This window comes from Haematobia irritans, chromosome 4 (genome assembly GCF_050003625.1).
Source record: "Haematobia irritans isolate KBUSLIRL chromosome 4, ASM5000362v1, whole genome shotgun sequence".
In the NCBI taxonomy this organism is placed as follows: Eukaryota; Metazoa; Arthropoda; class Insecta; order Diptera; family Muscidae; genus Haematobia; species Haematobia irritans.
The window spans coordinates 44,674,993-44,692,342 of record NC_134400.1 but is presented as its reverse complement, the minus strand read 5'-3'; the positions used below and the strand labels follow the sequence as shown (position 1 = coordinate 44,692,342).

At 26.5% G+C, this 17,350-nt stretch overlaps 1 protein-coding gene across 1 annotated transcript in view; it reads right to left on the bottom strand.

Moving 5' to 3' along the window:
* The window catches only part of ZnT77C (Zinc transporter 77C), a 76,820-nt gene that overhangs the window by 21,067 nt on the left and 38,403 nt on the right, over positions 1-17,350 (bottom strand). The window contains exon 2 of the mRNA XM_075307799.1: positions 11,392-11,702. Within this exon, the coding sequence (XP_075163914.1) occupies positions 11,392-11,580 (189 nt within the window). The 5' untranslated portion in view covers positions 11,581-11,702. The remainder of the gene's footprint in view (positions 1-11,391; positions 11,703-17,350) is intronic.

Here is a 17,350-nt window from a genome sequence, read left to right as displayed (position 1 = left end):
TCTACAGAATTAAAATTTTGACAACATTTTCTATAGAAATAAAATTTTGACAAAATTTTCTATAGAAATAAAATTTTGACAAAATTTTCTATAGAAATAAAATTTTGACTAAATTTTCTATAGAAATAAAATTTTGACTAAATTTTCTATAGAAATAAAATTTTGACAAAATTTTCAATAGAATTAAAATGTTGACAACATTCTCTACAGAATTAAAATTTTGACAACATTTTCTATAGAAATAAAATGTTGGCAAAATTTTCTATAGAAATAAAATTTTGACAAAATTTTCTATAAAAATAAAATTTTGACAAAATTTTCTATAGAAATAACATTTTGACAAAATTTTCAATAGAATTAAAATTTTGACAACATTTTCTATAGAAATAAAATTTTGACAAAATTTTCTATAGAAATAAAATTTTGACAAAATTTTCTATAGAAATAAAATTTTGACAAAATTTTCTATAGAAATAAAATGTTGACAACATTCTCTACAGAATTAAAATTTTGACAACATTTTCTATAGAAATAAGATTTTGACAAAATTTTCTATAGAAATAAAATTTTGACAAAATTTTCTATAGAAATAAAATTTTGACAAAATTTTCTATAGAAATAAAATTTTGACAAAATTTTCTATAGAAATAAAATTTTGACAAAATTTTCTATAGAAATAAAATTTTGACAAAACTTTCTATAGAAATAAAATTTTGACAAAATTTTCTATAGAAATAAAATTTTGACAAAATTTTCTATAGAAATAAAATTTTGACAAAATTTTCAATAGAATTAAAATGTTGACAACATTCTCTACAGAATTAAAATTTTGACAACATTTTCTATAGAAATAAAATTTTGGCAAATTTTTCTATAGAAATAAAATTTGACAAAATTTTCTTTAGGAATAAAATTTTGACAAAATTATGAATCGATATGGACCAATTTTCGTGTGATCAGCTATATAACTATGGACCGACATGGACCAATTTTGGCATGGTTATTAGCGGCCATATACTAACACCACGTTCCAAATTTCAACCGGATCGGATGAATTTTGCTCCTCCAAGAGGCTTCGGTGGTCAAATCTGGGTATCGGCTTATATGGGGGCTATATATTATTATGGACCGATATGGACCAAATTTGGCATGGTTGTTAGAGACCATATACTTACACCACGTACCAATTTTCAGCCGGATCGGATGAAATTTGCTTCTCTTAGAGGCTACGGAAGCCAAATCTGGGGATCGGTTTATATATATATAAATATGGACCGATATGGACCAATTTTTGCATGGTTGTTAGAGACCATATACTAATATCATGTACCAAATTTCAGCAGGATCGGATGAAATTTGCTTCTCTTAGAGGCTCCGGAAGCCAAATGTGGGGATCGGTTTATATGGGGGCTATACGTAAAAGTGCACCGATATGGCCCATTTGCAATACCATCTGACCTACATCAATAACAACTACTTGTGCCAAGTTCCAAGTCGATAGCTTGTTTCGTTCGGAAGATAGCGTGATTACAACAGACGGACGGACGGACATGCTTAGATCGACTCAGAATTTCACCACGACCCAGAATATATATACTTTTCTATAGAAATAAAATTTTGACAAAATTTTCTATAGAAATAAAATTTTGACAAAATTTTCTATAGAAATAAAATGTTGACAACATTCTCTACAGAATTAAAATTTTGACAACATTTTCTATAGAAATAAAATTTTGACTAAATTTTCTATAGAAATAAAATTTTGACAAAATTTTCTATAGAAATAAAATTTTGACTAAATTTTCTATAGAAATAAAATTTTGACTAAATTCTCTATAGAAATAAAATTTTGACAAAATTTTCAATAGAATTAAAATGTTGACAACATTCTCTACAGAATTAAAATTTTGACAACATTTTCTATAGAAATAAAATGTTGGCAAAATTTTCTATAGAAATAAAATTTTGACAAAATTTTCTATAAAAATAAAATTTTGACAAAATTTTCTATAGAAATAACATTTTGACAAAATTTTCAATAGAATTAAAATGTGGACAACATTCTCTACAGAATTAAAATTTTGACAACATTTTCTATAGAAATAAAATTTTGACAAAATTTTCTATAGAAATAAAATTTTGACAAAATTTTCTATAGAAATAAAATTTTGACAAAATTTTCTATAGAAATAAAATGTTGACAACATTCTCTACAGAATTAAAATTTTGACAACATTTTCTATAGAAATAAAATTTTGACAAAATTTTCTATAGAAATAAAATTTTGACAAAATTTTCTATAGAAATAAAATTTTGACTAAATTTTCTATAGAAATAAAATTTTGACAAAATTTTCTATAGAAATAAAATGTTGACAACATTCTCTACAGAATTAAAATTTTGACAACATTTTCTATAGAAATAAAATTTTGACAAAATTTTCTATAGAAATAAAATTTTGACTAAATTTTCTATAGAAATAAAATTTTGACAAAATTTTCAATAGAATTAAAATGTTGACAACATTCTCTACAGAATTAAAATTTTGACAACATTTTCTATAGAAATAAAATGTTGGCAAAATGTTCTATAGAAATAAAATTTTGACAAAATTTTCTATAAAAATAAAATTTTGACAAAATTTTCTATAGAAATAACATTTTGACAAAATTTTCAATAGAATTAAAATGTGGACAACATTCTCTACAGAATTAAAATTTTGACAACATTTTCTATAGAAATAAAATTTTGACAAAATTTTCTATAGAAATAAAATTTTGACAAAATTTTCTATAGAAATAAAATTTTGACAAAATTTTCTATAGAAATAAAATGTTGACAACATTCTCTACAGAATTAAAATTTTGACAACATTTTCTATAGAAATAAGATTTTGACAAAATTTTCTATAGAAATAAAATTTTGACAAAATTTTCTATAGAAATAAAATTTTGACAAAATTTTCTATAGAAATAAAATTTTGACAAAATTTTCTATAGAAATAAAATTTTGACAAAATTTTCTATAGAAATAAAATTTTGACAAAACTTTCTATAGAAATAAAATTTTGACAAAATTTTCTATAGAAATAAAATTTTGACAAAATTTTCTATAGAAATAAAATTTTGACAAAATTTTCAATAGAATTAAAATGTTGACAACATTCTCTACAGAATTAAAATTTTGACAACATTTTCTATAGAAATAAAATTTTGACAAAATTTTCTATAGAAATAAAATGTTGACAACATTCTCTACAGAATTAAAATTTTGACAACATTTTCTATAGAAATAAAATTTTGACAAAATTTTCTATAGAAATAAAATTTTGACAAAATATTCTATAGAAATAAAATTTTGACAAAATTTTCTAGAGAAATAAAATTTTGACAAAATGTTTCTATAGAAATAAAATTTTGACAAAATCTTCTATAGAAATAAAATTTTGACAAAATTTTCTATAGAAATAAAATTTTGACTAAATTTTCTATAGAAATAAAATTTTGACAAAATTTTCTATAGAAATAAAATTTTGACAAAATTTTCAATAGAATTAAAATGTTGACAACATTCTCTACAGAATTAAAATTTTGACAACATTTTCTATAGAAATAAAATTTTGACAAAATTTTCTATAGAAATAAAATTTTGACTAAATTTTCTATAGAAATAAAATTTTGACAAAATTTTCTATAGAAATAAAATTTTGACAAAATTTTCTATAGAAATAAAATGTTGACAACATTCTCTACAGAATTAAAATTTTGACAACATTTTCTATAGAAATAAAATTTTGACAAAATTTTCTATAGAAATAAAATTTTGACAAAATTTTCTATAGAAATAAAATTTTGACTAAATTTTCTATAGAAATAAAATTTTGACTAAATTTTCTATAGAAATAAAATTTTGACAAAATTTTCAATAGAATTAAAATGTTGACAACATTCTCTACAGAATTAAAATTTTGACAACATTTTCTATAGAAATAAAATGTTGGCAAAATTTTCTATAGAAATAAAATTTTGACAAAATTTTCTATAAAAATAAAATTTTGACAAAATTTTCTATAGAAATAACATTTTGACAAAATTTTCAATAGAATTAAAATTTTGACAACATTTTCTATAGAAATAAAATTTTGACAAAATTTTCTATAGAAATAAAATTTTGACAAAATTTTCTATAGAAATAAAATTTTGACAAAATTTTCTATAGAAATAAAATGTTGACAACATTCTCTACAGAATTAAAATTTTGACAACATTTTCTATAGAAATAAGATTTTGACAAAATTTTCTATAGAAATAAAATTTTGACAAAATTTTCTATAGAAATAAAATTTTGACAAAATTTTCTATAGAAATAAAATTTTGACAAAATTTTCTATAGAAATAAAATTTTGACAAAATTTTCTATAGAAATAAAATTTTGACAAAACTTTCTATAGAAATAAAATTTTGACAAAATTTTCTATAGAAATAAAATTTTGACAAAATTTTCTATAGAAATAAAATTTTGACAAAATTTTCAATAGAATTAAAATGTTGACAACATTCTCTACAGAATTAAAATTTTGACAACATTTTCTATAGAAATAAAATTTTGGCAAATTTTTCTATAGAAATAAAATTTGACAAAATTTTCTTTAGGAATAAAATTTTGACAAAATTATGAATCGATATGGACCAATTTTCGTGTGATCAGCTATATAACTATGGACCGACATGGACCAATTTTGGCATGGTTATTAGCGGCCATATACTAACACCACGTTCCAAATTTCAACCGGATCGGATGAATTTTGCTCCTCCAAGAGGCTTCGGTGGTCAAATCTGGGTATCGGCTTATATGGGGGCTATATATTATTATGGACCGATATGGACCAAATTTGGCATGGTTGTTAGAGACCATATACTTACACCACGTACCAATTTTCAGCCGGATCGGATGAAATTTGCTTCTCTTAGAGGCTACGGAAGCCAAATCTGGGGATCGGTTTATATATATATAAATATGGACCGATATGGACCAATTTTTGCATGGTTGTTAGAGACCATATACTAATATCATGTACCAAATTTCAGCAGGATCGGATGAAATTTGCTTCTCTTAGAGGCTCCGGAAGCCAAATGTGGGGATCGGTTTATATGGGGGCTATACGTAAAAGTGCACCGATATGGCCCATTTGCAATACCATCTGACCTACATCAATAACAACTACTTGTGCCAAGTTCCAAGTCGATAGCTTGTTTCGTTCGGAAGATAGCGTGATTACAACAGACGGACGGACGGACATGCTTAGATCGACTCAGAATTTCACCACGACCCAGAATATATATACTTTTCTATAGAAATAAAATTTTGACAAAATTTTCTATAGAAATAAAATTTTGACAAAATTTTCTATAGAAATAAAATGTTGACAACATTCTCTACAGAATTAAAATTTTGACAACATTTTCTATAGAAATAAAATTTTGACTAAATTTTCTATAGAAATAAAATTTTGACAAAATTTTCTATAGAAATAAAATTTTGACTAAATTTTCTATAGAAATAAAATTTTGACTAAATTCTCTATAGAAATAAAATTTTGACAAAATTTTCAATAGAATTAAAATGTTGACAACATTCTCTACAGAATTAAAATTTTGACAACATTTTCTATAGAAATAAAATGTTGGCAAAATTTTCTATAGAAATAAAATTTTGACAAAATTTTCTATAAAAATAAAATTTTGACAAAATTTTCTATAGAAATAACATTTTGACAAAATTTTCAATAGAATTAAAATGTGGACAACATTCTCTACAGAATTAAAATTTTGACAACATTTTCTATAGAAATAAAATTTTGACAAAATTTTCTATAGAAATAAAATTTTGACAAAATTTTCTATAGAAATAAAATTTTGACAAAATTTTCTATAGAAATAAAATGTTGACAACATTCTCTACAGAATTAAAATTTTGACAACATTTTCTATAGAAATAAAATTTTGACAAAATTTTCTATAGAAATAAAATTTTGACAAAATTTTCTATAGAAATAAAATTTTGACTAAATTTTCTATAGAAATAAAATTTTGACAAAATTTTCAATAGAATTAAAATGTTGACAACATTCTCTACAGAATTAAAATTTTGACAACATTTTCTATAGAAATAAAATGTTGGCAAAATTTTCTATAGAAATAAAATTTTGACAAAATTTTCTATAAAAATAAAATTTTGACAAAATTTTCTATAGAAATAACATTTTGACAAAATTTTCAATAGAATTAAAATGTGGACAACATTCTCTACAGAATTAAAATTTTGACAACATTTTCTATAGAAATAAAATTTTGGCAAAATTTTCTATAGAAATAAAATTTTGACAAAATTTTCTATAGAAATAAGATTTTGACAAAATTTTCTATAGAAATAAAACTTTGACAACATTTTCTATAGAAATAAAATTTTGACAAAATTTTCTATAGAAATAAGATTTTGACAAAATTTTCTATAGAAATAAAATTTTGACAAAATTTTCTATAGAAATAAAATTTTGACAAAATTTTCTATAGAAATAAAATTTTGACAAAATTTTCTATAGAAATAAAATTTTGACAAAACTTTCTATAGAAATAAAATTTTGACAAAATTTTCTATAGAAATAAAATTTTGACAAAATTTTCTATAGAAATAAAATTTTGACAAAATTTTCAATAGAATTAAAATGTTGACAACATTCTCTACAGAATTAAAATTTTGACAACATTTTCTATAGAAATAAAATTTTGGCAAATTTTTCTATAGAAATAAAATTTGACAAAATTTTCTTTAGGAATAAAATTTTGACAAAATTATGAATCGATATGGACCAATTTTCGTGTGATCAGCTATATAACTATGGACCGACATGGACCAATTTTGGCATGGTTATTAGCGGCCATATACTAACACCACGTTCCAAATTTCAACCGGATCGGATGAATTTTGCTCCTCCAAGAGGCTTCGGTGGTCAAATCTGGGTATCGGCTTATATGGGGGCTATATATTATTATGGACCGATATGGACCAAATTTGGCATGGTTGTTAGAGACCATATACTTACACCACGTACCAATTTTCAACCGGATCGGATGAAATTTGCTTCTCTTAGAGGCTACGGAAGCCAAATCTGGGGATCGGTTTATATGGGGGCTATATATAAATATGGACCGATATGGACCAATTTTTGCATGGTTGTTAGAGACCATATACTAATATCATGTACCAAATTTCAGCAGGATCGGATGAAATTTGCTTCTCTTAGAGGCTCCGGAAGCCAAATCTGGGGATCGGTTTATATGGGGGCTATACGTAAAAGTGGACCGATATGGCCCATTTGCAATACCATCTGACCTACATCAATAACAACTACTTGTGCCAAGTTTCAAGTCGATAGCTTGTTTCGTTCGGAAGATAGCGTGATTACAACAGACGGACGGACGGACATGCTTAGATCGACTCAGAATTTCACCACGACCCAGAATATATATACTTTATGGGGTCTTAGAGCAATATTTCGATGTGTTACAAACGGAATGACAATGTTAGTATACCCCCCATCCTATGGTGGAGGGTATAAAAAAAAAAACTTTACACGAAACTGTCATAAGCGTCATAGAAAACAATTTTGGATCCATAATTAATAATTAATGGTTATTTATTCACAAGTTTTGCGATTAATATGCAAATGCAGCCACTATCAAAATACCATATACAAATGACAATCGAGATATGGGATTTTAAATCACACCCATTGATTTTGTCACCATTGTACGTTTTGGGTATGCGTTTTTTTTCTATCAAAGTTGACCTTGAATAGAAGTGCTTTTTTGAAAAAGATTTAATGTCGATAAAATGCTACCGGTTGGTTTTGTTTATGAATTTCACAAATATGGGTCAATGACCAGAGAGTATTGAATTTCATGTTAAATGTTGTCAAACAATTGTATGTTTACTATGGGAAAAAATCAAAAATTATGGAAAATTGTGTCAAGTAAAAAAGAAATTTTACAAAAAAAACATAACCCGTAGTTTATTACAAGTTTTGAGTGGAGTCCGGTTTTGACTGAAGTAACGATAATACATACACATATTACAAAACATTTTCATACCAGTCAGTTCAATATTATAATAATAGAATAGTATAAGAAAGTATAAACTTTTATAAAATTACAAGAAAATTATTTAAACACTATATATTTAAATAAGTAAAAAAATAATTGAGTTTGCAAACCAAAATTGATTGATGAAAGTTCCGAAAAAAATCATTTAAATTTTTTATCCTGTATATTTTTTGTTTCTAATTAATTCTGCGATTGATACTATCATTTCGTAATCGAAGCAATTAAAATAAAACAATTATATACGGCCGAAAGTTCGGCCAAGCTGTATCTTATGTATCCTCCGCTATGGATTGCGTACCAACTAGTTTTATTTTTAAAGTTAGTCCATAAACTGATATGAATCATTTCCGCATGATAATTAGAGGAACAAATTTCAACCGAATCGGAATAATTAATCCAGCAGCCTTCGGAAGTCAAATCTTTGAGGGACGGCTTATGTGGGGGCTATATAAATATAATTATGGACTGATTTTTATGACCATTTTTGCACGGTAGTTAGAGGGCATATGCTAACATCGCGTACCAAATTTCAATGGGATCGGATGGATTTTACTCTTCCAAGAGGACCCCCAAGCATGGTTGCCACAGGTGGTATAATTCTGGTATAATTCTAAAACTGGTAGATTTTTTACTGTTTGGTAGATTGGAATAGAAATAAAATTTTGACAAACCTTTCTATAGAATTAACATTTTGACCGAATTTTCTATAGAAATAAAATTATGATAAATGTTCTACGAGTATAGAAATAAAATTTTGACAAAAATTTCTATAGAAATAAAATTTTGAAAAAAAAAAACTATAGAAATAAAATGTTGACAAAATTTTCTATAGAAATAATATTTTGACAAAATTTTCTATAGAAATAAAATTTTGACAAAATTTTCTATAAAAATAAAAATTTGACAAAATTTTCTATAAAAATAATATTTTGACAAAATTTTCTATAGAAATAAAATGTTGACAAAATTTTCTATAGAAATAAAATTTTATGGAATGCATTCTACCTAATTTCTATGAAAATCACATCATTCAAACAAATAATAAAAGTGTCTTTAGCGCTATACGAAGTTCAACTTTCTTCACAATGAGTTCATTTTAACTTAAAGAAGGGGTCACTTTTTTCTGGGTGTATATTATTTTTGGCTCGAGTAGCAACCGTGTCCCCAAATCTATATCTAAAAGTCGTCCGATATGACCCATTTGAGTTGGTATACCCCCATCCTATTATGACTGGTATATAAATATTCAATTAAAAATTAATTTTGTTTCAATTAAACAATTTGTAGATTCATTTTTATTTAATGTTTTATTTTTTTCTAATCTGATTTGAAGAAGAAGAAGAACAAATTCGTTAAAAGAACGTAACATTTTGATCCTTTAAAGAAAAATTTCTTTGGTTGTAAAACAATTACAAATTTCGTTCTTTTAATGACATTTTTGGTCTTTTTTATGAAGAGAATTCATTCAGTGTACCCAATTCCGAGATGGTATCCAAACAATTGGATCAATTTGGCACAAAAACTTATCATTCGGAAATTTGCCATACAAAGAATGTAAATATTTTATTCTAAGTATTACTATGAAAAAATATGTACGTGGTATTAAATATTACGCAACCTAAATTTAGGGATGCACAATTTACACAATATTAAGGGGAAATTTCTTTAAAACAAAAAATCTTAATTAAAAGAAAATTTATAAACTTGGCTTCAAACATTTTTTAATAAAGTTAGGACACAAATCTTGGAAATTCGCGTCCCCCTGTAAAAGTCGTATGTCTTTAAGCTGAGCCATATTTTCTTTAAAGTAAAGAAAAACATTTTTGACTGAAAAAGCTGAAATATTGAATCTTTCGATTTAAGATAAAAACGCTTCAAATATACGCTAAGACTTATTTTGAGGATTTTGTATCTTTAGTTTGAATTTTTTTTTTTTTTTTTTTTTTAATTAAAAAACGTTTGTTACTTTGTAGTATCGGTTACAATTTGGATTAATTAATACATATATCCAAAAGAAAGTGAACCCACCATGAAAGAAAATGTTTGATTTAGAAAATTTTAATTAAAATAGTTTTTTAATTGCAATTTGTTACAAATAAGTTAAAACATTATGGCAAATTGAAGAAAATTCATTAAAAATAGTATTTTTTTCTGTTATGTAAGAAAATTTCGTATGCTGAATGAAAAAATTGGATTTAAATAATTTTAAAATATCTTCAGCGCTGTACGAAGTTCCAGTCAGGTCAGGGCAGTTTAGTAAAATTTACTCACTTGAGAGACTTATGGACTGAATTTAAGCAAACTTCTCCCATTTTAGGAAAATATGAACTATTTTATTTTTTAGTAAAATTTTACACAATATTTTTGTACACAACTTTTTCATAACTAACTTTTAACTTTTTTCTTATTTGTAGTTTACTTTTAACTTTTTTCTTATTTTTAGTTCACGTCATTAAAGCTAGCAAAAAATTATTCAAATAAGGGACATTTGCTCACATTGAGCAAACTTTAACTAACATCAACTAATCTTCATGAACTAAAATAAAGTTGACAGAAAGGGGACGCCCATCCCCTTTTTGAAAATTCTGTAAATGTAATATGTATCCTAATTTTAATTTTATTGATCCTAGATTTAAAGCTACAAAGGTCCCTAAAAAAATTCCTTATTTGAAAGAAACCACATCTTTCGCGCGGAATCAATACCAAAATGCTTAAGGGAAGGTCAAAATGGTTGGATTCAAGTAAATTTTTTTTGAGTGTACATAATAATATGTATTATTACGTAAACTTTCTAAACGTATCTTATTAAGTAGTATTAGTAGCCGACCCATAATGCACTTTATTAATTACAACATACAGAGTAAATTCTTAGGGCCAGTTTCACAATGTCTTGTTATTATTTATCGTGTCGATAAAACAGCCGTTCCCACACAGAAAAATTTTAATTGAATTTTCAAAAATATTCAATTAAAAATTTAATTGATTCTACAAATTTCTTAATTTAAATAAAAATCAATTAATTTTTAAATTAACTTTGGTGAGTGATACTATCAATTCTGTAATTGAAGACATTTCAATTAAAAATTTATTGGATCAATTAATTTCGTGAATGAAGCCAAAAATTATTTTTTTTTGTGCATACAAAATTATTACTAACCGGTAGTCCATCCTCCGGTTAAGTATTAATCGGAGGATGAGAAACTGGTCATTAGTTTCATATTTATCTTACCTTTATTGTGATTATACTACCCGCCAACGCTAGGATATTGCACAGCATGTGATATGAGGCCATAAGTAGGGTAAGGGCATGGGTGAGATGACTCAAAATTAATTGAACACTGAAATAACATATCGATAGGAATAATACGATATAAAGTGGTATCGGTTGAAACCGACTAAGAAAATTTTTTATTGGCATATTTTTTGAAAAAAACCCAGCTGCGGCAACTGTCGTCGTCTGTTTTGCCAAAAGCTTCTGATGTACTACTATTAGGCAAATTTCAATAAATTGTTGTGAGAAAATCTGTGTATGCACAACAGCTGAAAAGAGACAAAGGGAATAAAAGAAAGTCAATGCGATTGTATGTATGGAAGTAATTAGAGAGATCAGTAAGTACATATATTGAAAATAAAAAAACGTAGATTAGGTCAGTTTTAAAACATAAAGGCAATAATTTGTAATTATCATTGTGATTGGAGTGTGAACTAATTTGGTGTCGGCACACAATCATGTTGACTAATTAAGGTGTATTTTGTTACAATCATATACAGAAAAAAAATAGAAGTAAATTTTTCAAATGCATTTAACACCTATGATCACCAAAAACAAAATTAATCCACCATGAAAGAAAGGGTACACTTAAGAAAAAAGTGAACTCACCAGCATTTTTTGACAAATTCAAGAAACTTTATTAGAAATAATTATTTTTTTTATTTTCATCTATGGAGTAAACCATACAGACTAACACCAATATATTACAATATATAACAGGTTGGCTGATAAGTCCTCGGTCTGACACATAGATCGCGTCGCTAGTACTAAATGCATATTATTTTTATATAGTACCAACCTTCAAATGATTCGTGTCAAAATTTGACATCTGTAAGTCAATTAGTTTATGAGATAGAGCGTCTTTTGTGAAGCAACTTTTGTTATTGTGAAAAAAATTGAAAAAAAGGAATTTCGTGTTTTGATAAAATATTGTTTTCTGAAGGGGAAAAATACGGTGGAAGCAAAAACCTGGCTTGATAATGAGTTTCCGGACTCTGCCCCAGGGAAATCAACAATAATTGATTGGTATGCAAAATTCAAGCGTGGTGAAATTAGCACAGAGGACGGTGAACGCAGTGGACGCCCGAAAGAGGTGGTTACCGACGAAAACATCAAAAAAATCCACAAAATGATTTTGAATGACCGTAAAATGAAGTTGATCGAGATAGCAGAGACCTTAAAGATATCAAAGGAACGTGTTGGTCATATCATTCATCAATATTTGGATATGCCGAAGCTCTGTGCAAAATGGGTGCCGCGCGAGCTCACATTTTACCAAAAACAACAACGTGTTGATGATTCTGAGCGGTGTTTGCAGCTGTTAACTCGTAATACACCCGAGTATTTCCGTCGATATGTGACAATGGATGAAACATGGCTCCATCACTACACTCCTGAGTCCAATCGCCTCTGTTTTTTGGGATGCGCATGGAATAATTTTTATCGATTATCTTGAGAAGGGAAAAACCATCAACAGTGAATATTATATGGTGTTTTTGGAGCGTTTGTAAGTCGAAATCGCGGCAAAACGGCCCCATATGAAGAAGAAAAAAGTGTTGTTCCACCAAGACAACGCACCGTGCCACAAGTCATTGAGAACGATGGCAAAAATTCATGAATTGGGAGTCGAATTGCTTCCCCACCCACCGTATTCTCTAGATCTGGCCCCCAGCGACTTTTTTTTGTTCTCAGACCTCAAAAGGATACTCGCAGGGAAAAAATTTGGCTGCAATGAAGAGGTGATCGCCGAAACTGAGGCATATTTTGTTTTTCTTTGTTAGACCGGGGACTTATCAGCCAACCTGTTACATATGGTTTAGTAATATATTAAGTATTTAATAATAATGTTATCTTTTTATTTATATTATATTTCTCTTCTGACAAATCGAGATATTTGTAGAATTTATTGAATTCATTACAAAGTAGAGGTGTGCACGTGACACGAAATTGTCGTGACTCACGAAAATTTTCGTGATTCGTGCGTGAGTCGTGAGTCACGCTCATGACAACAGCGTGAGTGTGCGTGAGCGTGATTAACAAACCAAAATGTCGTGCGTGAGCGTGAGTCACGAAAATAATATCTTCGTGAGTGTGCGTGAGTAACGAATTACACTCACGACAATATCCCTGCTCACCAACATAAAACGCTTAAGAGTTAAATTCAATTACAATTCTAGTGACACCTGAGATGTTAAGAGTTTAATAACACTCTCGATTTTAATAATGCTCATGTTTTCAGACACTTCGGTAAGGTAAATTAATTATAAAATTATTCGTGAGTCACGATATTTTTTGTGATTCACGGTATTTTTCGTGAGTCACGGTATTTTTCGTGAGTCACGGTATTTTTTGTGAGTCACGACGTTTTCGTGCGTGAGTGTGCGTGAGTCCTACCAAAAAATATCGTGCGTGCGTGTGCGTGAGTATGATTTTTCTGTCGTGAGTGTGCGTGAGCGTGAGTAAACTATTACTCACGTGCACACCTCTATTACAAAGTCGGCGAAGCGGATCGTTGTTTTCAAACTTGGTTCGGAAGTATTCTTTGTGAGGCAGTTCAAAGTTGCGGGTAGGTCTTAACGGTACATTTCGTTTGTTAAAGAAAAGTTCGTAGTTTGAAGGAAAAACTGGAGCTAGAAATTATTTTGTGGGAAATATGAATGTAGCAAATCTTTATGCTTCATTATAATTTATAAAAAATTTTCTCAAAATGTTATTTCTATAAATTTTATTTCTAAAGAAAATTCTGTCAAAATTTTATTTATAAAGAACATTTTGTCAAAATTTTATTTCTTTAGAAAATTTTGTCAAAGTTTTATCTCTATAGAAAAATTTATCAAAATTTTATCTCTACAGAAAATTTTATCAGAATTTTATTTCTATTGATAATGGTGTCAAAATTTTATTTCTATACAAAATTTTGTCAAAATTTTATTTCTACTGAAAATTTTGTCAAAATTTTATTTCTATAGAAAATTTTGTCAAAACTTTATTTCTAAAGAAAATTTTGTCAAAATGTTATTTCTATAGAAAATTTTGTCAGAATTTTATTTCTATTGAAAATTTTGTCAAAATTTTATTTTTATAGAAAATTTTGTCAAAATTTTATTTTTATAGAAAATTTTGTCAAAATTTTATTTCTATAGAAAATTTTGTCAACATTTTTTTTCAAAAATGTTGAGTGTGCGTGAGCGTGAGTAAACTATTACTCACGTGCACACCTCTATTACAAAGTCGGCGAAGCGGATCGTTGTTTTCAAACTTGGTTCGGAAGTATTCTTTGTGAGGCAGTTCAAAGTTGCGGGTAGGTCTTAACGGTACATTTCGTTTGTTAAAGAAAAGTTCGTAGTTTGAAGGAAAAACTGGAGCTAGAAATTATTTTGTGGGAAATATGAATGTAGCAAATCTTTATGCTTCATTATAATTTATAAAAAATTTTCTCAAAATGTTATTTCTATAAATTTTATTTCTAAAGAAAATTCTGTCAAAATTTTATTTCTAAAGAACATTTTGTCAAAATTTTATTTCTTTAGAAAATTTTGTCAAAGTTTTATCTCTATAGAAAAATTTATCAAAATTTTATCTCTACAGAAAATTTTATCAAAATTTTATTTCTATTGATAATGGTGTCAAAATTTTATTTCTATACAAAATTTTGTCAAAATTTTATTTCTATAGAAAATTTTGTCAAAATTTTATTTCTATAGAAAATTTTGTCAAAACTTTATTTCTAAAGAAAATTTTGTCAAAATGTTATTTATATAGAAAATTTTGTCAAAATTTTATTTCTATTGAAAATTTTGTCAAAATTTTATTTCTATAGAAAATATTGTCAAAATTTTATTTTTATAGAAAATTTTGTCAAAATTTTATTTCTATAGAAAATTTTGTCAACATTTTTTTTCAATAGAAAGTTTTGTCAAAACTTTATTTCTAAAGAAAATTTTGTCAAAATTTTATTTCGTTTTGTTTGTTATTGTTGGCTTCTCTTCAATCGTTATTGTTTTTTTTTTTTTTTTTTTTTTTTGATCTCAGCTTAAAGCCATGCATTGACTAAACTACAAGTGTAGCTTAACCAATAGAGGAAAAGTATGCTTGTCAAATTTATTTGGGCAAAGCCCTATAGACTGCAAGATGGTTGGATGTACAGCTGTTTCGGAATTACCACATTCCTCATCAGCATCCTCTACTTGCAGGGAGGTTCAAGTGTAGTTCACGTTGGGTTGAGTGAATTACCCGAATTTATTCTGATAATTGGTTGATAGTTTTGCTGCAAGTAGAGGATGCTGATGAGGAATGTGGTAATTCCGAAACAGCTGTACATCCAACCACCTTGCAGTCTATAGGGCTTTGCCCAAATAAATTTGACAAGCATACTTTTCCTCTGTTGGTTAAGCTACACTTGTAGTTTAGTCAATGCATGGCTTTAAGCTGAGATCAAAAAAAAAAAAAAAACAACAATAAAAATTTTATTTCTATAGAAAATTTTGTCAAAATTTTATTTCTATAGACGTTCTATGTTTGTCAACATTTTATTTTATAGAAAATTTTGTCAAAATTTTATTTCTATTGAAAATTTCAAAATTTTATTTCTATAGAAAATTTTGCCAAAGTTTTATTTCTATAGAAAATGTTGTCAAAATTTTATTTTTATACAAAATTTTGTCAAAATTTTATTTCCATAGAAAATTTTGTCAAAATTTTATTTCCATAGAAAATTTTGTCAAAATTTTATTTTTATAGAAAATTTTATCAAAATTTTACTTCTATTGTAAAAATTTTATTTCTATACAAAATTTTGTCAAAATTTTATTTAAATAGAAAATTTTGTCAAAACTTTATTTCTAAAGAAAATGTTGTCAAAATTGTACTTCTATAGAAAATTTTATCAAAATTTTATTTTTATAGAACGTTTTGTTAACATTTTATTTCTATAGAAAATTTTGTCAAAATTTTATTTCTATTGAAAAATTTGTCAAAATTTTATTTTTATTGAAAAATTTGTCGAAATTTTATTTCTATTGAAACTTTTGTCAAAATTTTATTCCTATAGAAAATGTTGTCAAAATTTTATTTCTAAAGAAAATTTTGTCAAAATGTTAATTCTATAGCAAATTTTGTAAAAATTTTATTTCTATAGAAAATTTTGTCAAAATTTTATTTCTATAGAAAATTTTGTCAAAATTTTATTTCTATAGAAAATTTTGTCAAAATTTTATTTCTATAGAAAATTTTGTCAAAATTTTATTTCTATAGAAAATGTTGCCAAAATTTTATTTCTATAGAAAATTTTGTCAAAATTTTATTTCAATAGAAAATTTTGTCAAAATTTTATTTCTATTGATAATGGTGTCAAAATTTTATTTCTATTGAAAATTTAGTCAATTTTTTTGTCAAATTTTCTATAGAAAAATTTTCTCAAAATTTTATTTCTATAGAAAATTTTCTCAAAGTTTTATTTCTATAGAAAATTTTTTCAAAATTTTATTTCTATAGAAAATTTTGTCAAAATTTTATTTTTACAGACAGCCCACATTTGAGGTGGGCTAAGTCGGTCCATGTTTTCTGATAGCTCCCGATTTGACTTCTTGGGCTTCTAGACACCGCAATTTTTATCCGATTTATAATTTAAGACAAATCGGATAAAACCCAGTGTTACTTTCGGTCCATAAATAGATATAACAAATAAAGTGTGTATCGGTCCATGTTTTGAAATAGCCACCATATAGACCGAACTCACGATTTGACTTCTTGGGCTCTAGACACAGCAATTTTTTTTTCGAATTTACTTGCAATTGGAGATCTAGAGGCAGAGTATGTCCACAGGTAGCCGAGCCGAATATGGAGTGTATCGGTCCATGTTTTGGCATAGCCTCCATATCGCCCGATCTCCCTATTTGACTTCTTGGGCTTCTTGAGG